The sequence below is a fragment of the Diospyros lotus genome, chromosome 5 (genome assembly GCF_014633365.1).
Source record: "Diospyros lotus cultivar Yz01 chromosome 5, ASM1463336v1, whole genome shotgun sequence".
Lineage (NCBI taxonomy): Eukaryota > Viridiplantae > Streptophyta > Magnoliopsida > Ericales > Ebenaceae > Diospyros > Diospyros lotus.
This window is the reverse complement of record NC_068342.1, coordinates 22,009,698-22,017,583: the sequence shown is the minus strand read 5'-3', so window position 1 is coordinate 22,017,583 and position 7,886 is coordinate 22,009,698. Positions and strand designations below refer to the sequence as shown.

The following is a 7,886-nucleotide window of genomic DNA, read 5'->3' as shown; positions in this document are numbered from 1 at the left end:
CCCCCCCCCGTTTAGTCTTGTTTTGACAGATCCGTTTGAGGTTCGTTGGGAGACGACTTTGGGTTGCACCCTTATTGCAAATCCGAATCATTATTCATCTAATCTATCGGTGTTCGACAGCCCGACCAAGGTCACTTTGGCCCTACCAAAATTGCATTCAAGGTATTACAATCTAGTTTTTACTGGCCTACTCTTTTCAAGGATGCCCACTCTTATGTTTCAGTTTGTGAAAGGTGTCAAAGAGTTGGAAATTTGTCTAGAAAGAATGAGATGCCTTTGAATAATATTTTAGTTTGAGAGTTGTTTGATGTTTGGGGTATTGACTTCATGGGCCCTTTTCCTAAATCTTCTCAAAATCAATATATTCTTGTTGCTGTGGATTATGTGTCCAAATGGGTGGACGCCATAGCTTGTCCTACTAATGATGCCAAGGTGGTAGTCAAGTTCTTAAAGAAACATATTTTTACACGTTTTGGCACACCTAGAGCCATCATTAGTGATGGTGGCACACACTTTTGTAATAAGCAATTTGATACTCTTTTGTGCAAGTATGGGGTAACCCATAAGGTGGCCACACCCTATCATCCCCAAACAAATGGCTAGGTGGAAGTTTCCAACAGGGAGTTAAAGAGAATTCTTGAGAAAACTGTAAATGCATCTAGGAAAGATTGGTCCTTCAAGCTTGATGATGCATTATGGGCATACAAGACTGCATTTAAAACTCCTATTGGCATGTCTCCATATAGGCTAGTGTTTGGAAAACCATGTCATCTTCCTGTTGAGTTAGAGCATAAGGCATATTGGGCTATTAAATTTCTTAACTTTGATTGGCAAGATGCAGGTATTCACAGGAAATTGCAACTTAATGAGATGGAGGAATGTCGTGAAGCAGCATATAAGAATGCATGGATCTACAAGGACAGGACTAAGAGATGGCATGATAAGCATATTAACAAGAAAGAGTTCAAGATTGGAGAGAAAGTTCTTCTCTACAATTCTAGGCTCAAGCTCTTCCCGAGCAAGTTGAAATCAAGATGGTATGGTCATTTCACTGTTAAGCAGGTACATCCTTATGGCGTTGTGGAGATTTTCAAGGACACTGAAGAACCTTTCAAGGTTAATGGACATAGCCTAAAGCACTATGAAGATGGTGGATTCGAGAAGGGAAACTCAGTCCTTCAGCTGCAAGAGCCAAACTAGAGTCTCCAAGATAGTCAAGCTAATGACTATAAACAAGCGCTTCTTGGGAGGCAACCCAAGCTTTTTTTTCATTTTATTTTTATTATTTCATTTTTTTTAATAAATATGACGAATAACCCATACTTGTGATGATGTGCAGGTTCAAAAGAAAGAAAAATAAAGCTTATTCAATTTGGACTGGCGTGGGTATTCATAGTGTTCAATTATTTGGCCAGGGGAGTATTCATTTTTCATTCTCTTTCTTCTTTGTCTTTCACATTGAGGACAACGTGTTAAATAAGTTTGGGGGGTGGAATTATTAATTGTTGATATATGCTATTTGTTTTGCTTGGGTGTTTTTTTTTTTTATGTGAAATTGTTTTTTTTTTGGCAAAACTTATGTCAAGTGCATATTTGGCCAACCCCCTAGACGAAAAAATTTGTGAAAGATAAAATAAGCAAAACTTGTTATTTGGAATCATGATTTGCATTTGGGTTCTCTATTGTGTTTAACATTGAATCTTTGATTTGGAATAGGTAATATCTTATAAACAAGATTAAGTATACTTGGGTTCTAAGATCATTGAAGTACATATTCTTTGTGAAGTTGTGTGAGTCGTGTGACTATGCATGAAAGATAATTGTAATGTTTTTCTTGTAATTGTTCCTTTTGAGCTAGGCCTAAACAAGGTTTAAGTAAATAGGGTGGATAATGTTGAGCGAGATGGAGCATAAAATGCACTCGTTCATTAAAAAAAAAAAAAAAACAAAAGAAGAAGAAAGAAATAAAGGAAAAAAAAAAGCGAAAAAACAAGGAACCCTACTTTGCTACCTTTGTTTGTAGTAGTGAGAATGAATGGTTGCAAGAATGGTTGTTGCATTAGTTGATCGTGCAGGGTACATGACAAAGCATGATAGAATTTAGAATTTTGTATGGATTCTTGAACTTGGGAATGTAAGTATGCTTAGTTTTCTTTATTTGCTATTGTTGCATTTTGGATTGAGGATTTAGACGTGGGCATAACAAAGGATTTAAATATGATGAATGATTCCGAATATAAGTTTTGTATTTTGAGAATATGATTTCTTTTCTTTGCTTGAGGACAAGCAATAATTTAAGTTTGGGGGTATTTGATGTGGGAATTTATTCACACATTTATTGGTCATAATTGAATAGTGTTTCTAGTATTTTATGTGTTTGATCTAAAATTGTCTAGTATTTTGAGTTCTCTTTGTATATATTTAATTTTTAGTATTTCTTGTTATTTTACAAGAATACTACTTGGCGTTTGGGTTACAAATAAAAATAAAAAATAAATAAAAATTAAAATTAAAAAAATTATTATAAAGTTAATTTTAAAAAATAATACTATAAATTAATATTATAATATAAATAAATATAAATATTATAAATAATTAGTATTATAATATAATTAAGAGTTTATTAAATATTATATTATTTATATATATGATATATTATATATTATACTATTTATATATATATTATATAAAGTAACGTGTTTGTGTGGGTTGTGTTTGTGATTTATATATATATATATATTATATTAATTGATAAATGAAAGTGGCGTGAATGTGTGGGTTAGGGTGGACCTTGTGCATGCATTTAATAGATATATATATACAATAATGTGATGCTTTGTGAAGGAGGAGGAATTCGGCAGAGGCGCACAGGAGGAGGATTTTGGAATTGGGCAGCGCCGCATGGATTGAAGGATTGGAGCTTGAAGCCGCGCACAGACTACAAGGAAATTAAGAAGGAATTGGAGACGGCTGTGGGGGACTTCAGGAAATCAAGAAATAGAGGCTTGCGACCCATTGGTGGAGCGACGGACAGCAATTGGAAGCTAGACGCACGAACAGAAAGGAATTAATAGAGCCTGGTGCAGTGGACAGAGAGAAGGCAGCCACACGGAAAAGCGAAGCATCCATGGAAATCATTAACTTTGGAGAAGAATTCTAAATTAATTTTCTTGATTGTTAATTCTTTTATTTTTGAATTAATTCTTGGATTTTAATTATGTTTTTCTGGAATTTTATTATGATGATTTCTATTATCATGGTTGGCTAAATTTATTGTTAGCTAAGGTAACGAGATAGCCACGAGACAATGTTGTGATTGATATTATTGTCGGTTAATTTGATTGATGTTTATTTCATGTGATTATGTGATATGGTTATTATTGTTTTGACAGCCTGATCACCTATTAAATGATTTTATGAACATAGATGATACAGACCAAGTAATTCTATGTTAAGTTTTGCATATCACATAACTTGGATTGGATATTGAAATGGACCAAGTATGAATATTCATCTTTGTGGTAACTTGAATTTGCTTGAATTAGTAATTTGAGTTAGTGAATTTCATAAAACTTAATGCGTCATTAATTAATTGATTTTACATGGACCAAGTGTAGAATTAGCGATTAACGATAGTTTTGTTATACCTGGACCAAAGGATAATAAATAAGTTATGAAATTCCGCCGTCACATGTAAGTAAAATCCATCTAATTAACTTATTTGGTAAGGATTACAACAATCTCATAGGTGAATCGAATACCTTAGCTATCCTATCTCTCTATTTTAACATGTCCGATTGTTCTTTATTTTGCTATTTTTGATACGCCGTATTCTTCTTACTTTATTTTGTAGTTAGTTGATAATATCTCTAATTCGATTTTTCTTGATAAAGAATAGGGTTGCTCCGTTTCGGTACTTGTTTCGGCAGTCCCCGTGGGAACGATACTTTACCCATTCACTTTATTACTTGATTGATTGGTGCACTTGCCATTGTATTTTAGGCACATCATTGTTGCACAGAGTATGTAATACCCGAGAAATTCTAAAGGACATAAGAGTAATTTATCTTGGGGCAAAAAAAGAATTTTCAGATAAATTGAGGGTATAAGGGTAATTTCTTACATTATGAATGACCGAATCGACTGCAGAGAATGCCCTAGAGATGAGATGCCAAAGGAAAATGATGTGGCATTAATGAGCATCTCGAGGCATGATTTATGGTATCAAAAGAAATCAGATCGGGAATAATTTTCAGTACAGCTAAAATGCAGCTATCATTTAGGTTGCAAAATTGAATCGTTGAAAGCGACTTCCAGGAAGTCAATGGAAACTTGATGGGGCTTCAATTTTTCATAAGGAACAACCCTTCAGCGGTTTCAGGAAGAAACGAAAGGGTTTAGGGCCAAAATGAAGATTTAGGCCTAAGTGCAGTTTTCTGAAATTGCCAGAGGGAGGTCAAAACAATATTTTTTTGAAATCTTTAGAGGTTAAATGGATGTTTTAGGACTTGAGGGTCAATTATGAAAAGTTAAAGGGCTATGTGAAATGGGTAAAAGGGTGAAAGCCAAAAGTTGAGGGACCAAAGTGCAAAAAAGCCAAAAGTTTGGCCAACGGGAAACCGACCAGCATCTTGCTAGTTGGCCACCGCCAAAATGGACCAATGGGTTGCACGAGGCATGGTCGGGGGAAGCCTTTTTGTAAAGGCAGATTCGACAAAGGCCATTAGGGTGGCCAAAAAGTGGAAAAAGCAACTGAAAGTTTGGTTGGTTGGTTGCTCACCTGCAAGTGATGATTGTGGTCGGATAAGGCTCATTTGAGATCAATCCAGGGGAGGTTTATTCTCTAAGGAGCATGGGTTGGCCAAACATGGGCATTTGAAGCCTCGGATTTGCCTATAAATAGGCGTCCATGGTGGCCTAAAATATGACAAGTTGGAACTTCAAATTGGCCGTGTTATTAAACGAATTTAGTAACAAAAATAAGGGGATTTTGTTGCCCATGAGAGGTAGATCATTTCTGGAGAATTTCATGTGTTTTGGAAGTGGTTTGATGGTGTCTCGAAGCTGGCCGGAGTTGGGAGGCGGGACGCCTGGCCAAGGCTTTGGCCGGCAAATTGGAGCCCTTCTCGTGCTCCTTTCGAGACTCAAGAGGTACCATGTTGATCGAATGGAAAAAGAGGAATAGATTGGCATTGGTTTCAGCATTTTCTGGCTAGCCGTTGATAAGGGTCAACATTTCCTATATCCTAATGAATTATATCCCTATTTTGGCTTTATATTTATGCTTAAAGTAAATAATTATTCGTATTACATATTATTTCAGGATGAAGCAAGGAAGTTGGCTTCTACAATTAATTAGGGGCATAATCGAAGACATTGGATTACCCATTTTTATTGCTCAAATTCAAAGGCCAATTATGGAGTCTAGAGGATGTTTCAAATGCACTTAGCCCAACTATCAAATGGAATCCAACCAAAGGCCCAAGACCAACCAAAGGCCCAAGACCAATCAAAGGCCCAACAAAGCCCAATTTGTAGAAGACTTTTCTTTGTTTTGTATTTTTTTTTATAACTGATTTACCACCTAAAGTTTTTTGTATTCTTATGAGTAGTCCACCACCTAAAGTCTTTGATATTTTTTGTCTTTTACCTAATTTTCTTCCATTAGTTAGGTGAATCTTTTGTAAGTGCCCATTAGATATAATTATGTTTAGTTGAATAATTATGTGGTTTGTATTGCATCTTGTGGGCTATAAATAGCTCACTTGGGTGCATTTGTGAGGAGGTGGTTATTACTTGAATCAAAGTTTAGTTTTGTTCTTAGAGTTTCTCTTAGAGAATTGCTCTTATTCTCTCTCTTGTTTTCTCTCGTAATCTTACTTCCTTCCTTTCTTTTTTTAAATTCTTATGTTATTTATTGTTACTTCATTATCTACCGCCTAAATGGCCGGTTAATTTCTGTCTTTAAATTTCTGTAATTTTAATTCTTGTCTTTTAATTATCCACCGCCTAAATAGCCGGTTAGTTTATGCTATCTTAATTCCTGTCATTTAAATTTTGTTATTTAAATTACGCCATTTAAATTCTTGTTAATTAACTTTTAAATGGAAATGAGTAGCTAAATCTAATCTTGGGTTAAGGCAAGAACATTGTCCAACGCCAATGATTCCCAAAGAAAACTGTGCTTTAAATGAGTAACATTAATTTAAATTTCAGTATGAGTGTGTTTTAATTATTGGAAAATCACTAATTTGGATTGGAGCGTAAGCCTAACTTAGAGCTTTCATGTCACGCATGGGAGTTACTAGAACTGGAAACGCTATTATACCCAAATCCAGATGATTAATTTAGTTGTTTTGTATATTAATTATAATTAGATTTATGGTTGTTGCTTAAATTAGAATCTCATATATCATTTATGGGGATTGATTAAACTAGAACTATCATCATCTCTAGTTGCATTTAGTAACAAACCCTCATATCTGAAATTAAATTAATGTTACTACCCTTGTCTGCTAAAATTTGGGAATCAACGGGTTGGTACTGAAAATGTCTTAACTCAAGTGCTATCCAATTTTATTCTCACGTCGAGGAATAGACATTGGTGCAACTTTTGAGTGTTGGCAGGAAAATCGATGTCGGGCACGCATATCGAGGGGATGTACGATTTTTGAGGTATTCCAAATCTCGTGAAAGGTGAGTAATTTTATCCCGAGAACTTATATTTATGATATGATTGTTTATATATGCATGATATTTATGAATGTTATGATCATTTTTGTCGTATTACATGGAAAGTCGTGATGTTGCATGGCACGATATTATTGATATATTGATATTTGTGCATGGGATTGGGATGTCACCCTAAGAGTGTAGCCGTAATTCCCCAAGGACAATTGATGGAATAACATTAGGATTATCTTACCAGAGGTGCCAAGATTCTGCCTAGAATTCTGTGCCGCGCTTATGGGCCAAGGAAGTTACACTAGGGCAAATGTTTGTTCATGTATTGCATCATGCATCCATATATATGTTTTTAGAACCTTACTAAGAGTTTCATCTTCTAATGGGTTATGCCCCTGGAACATTCAAACATTCAAGTTAAGATTTGCAGCTATGGCAAGGGGATGATTGATGACGTGGCCGATGGGTTCAGCGAGTTGTTCGGGTATATACTCCTTCGTGAGGATTTATGACATGTTCTTAGAAGATAATACTATATTGATGATTGTGTATAATCGTTATGGTTTGATGTATTTTTGAGTACAGATTCTTATGATACAATTAAGTGAATTAAGATATGTACCATATCAGGTTTCAATTTTAAGCTTCCGCATTTATGATAATTACTTGTCTTAGCTTACTAATTCTTGTTTAGTATACTGGGAAGGTAAAACGGGATTGTCGGGAAATGATTTATATTGAAAAAAAAAATATTCCCAAAATTCCTAAGTTATTTAACGCTCGGAAAAATGGGATGTTATAGAGTAACGACTAATGTGACTTCTAACCCCGTCGTCATGACCACAGCCGCAACCACCTTGGAATGCTATTGCCTAAGGTCTCTCATTGTTGCCTCTTCTCGACGCAATGATCGAAAAAATCTTAACTACAAAGAATAATAAAAATAATATCACACATTGATATTAATGGCTTGGATATGAAAAAAAAAAAAAAAGCTCTCATATATTTGTTAGTTATTTTATATAAATCGTAATTATCATAAAGATAAATACTTAATTAATCGCATAAATTTTAGATTTTTTAAATTTATCGTATCATGAGTCTTCTCAAACTTCAAGGTCAGATGTACAATTATAGGACCAAAAGTGCACTCAAGGTACAACTCCGTACGAGGTTTGACCTCCGAAATTAAAATCGTCGAA

At 34.8% G+C, this 7,886-nt stretch overlaps 1 protein-coding gene across 1 annotated transcript; it reads left to right on the top strand.

The window, feature by feature from the left end:
• The first annotated feature begins 550 nt into the window (after nt 1-550).
• Nucleotides 551-1,200, top strand: LOC127802151 (uncharacterized). The gene is made up of 2 exons (XM_052337851.1): nt 551-555; nt 663-1,200. The coding sequence occupies exons 1-2, from the start codon at nt 551-553 to the stop codon at nt 1,198-1,200; spliced, it is 543 nt and encodes a 180-aa protein (XP_052193811.1).
• The last annotated feature ends 6,686 nt before the right edge of the window (nt 1,201-7,886 follow it).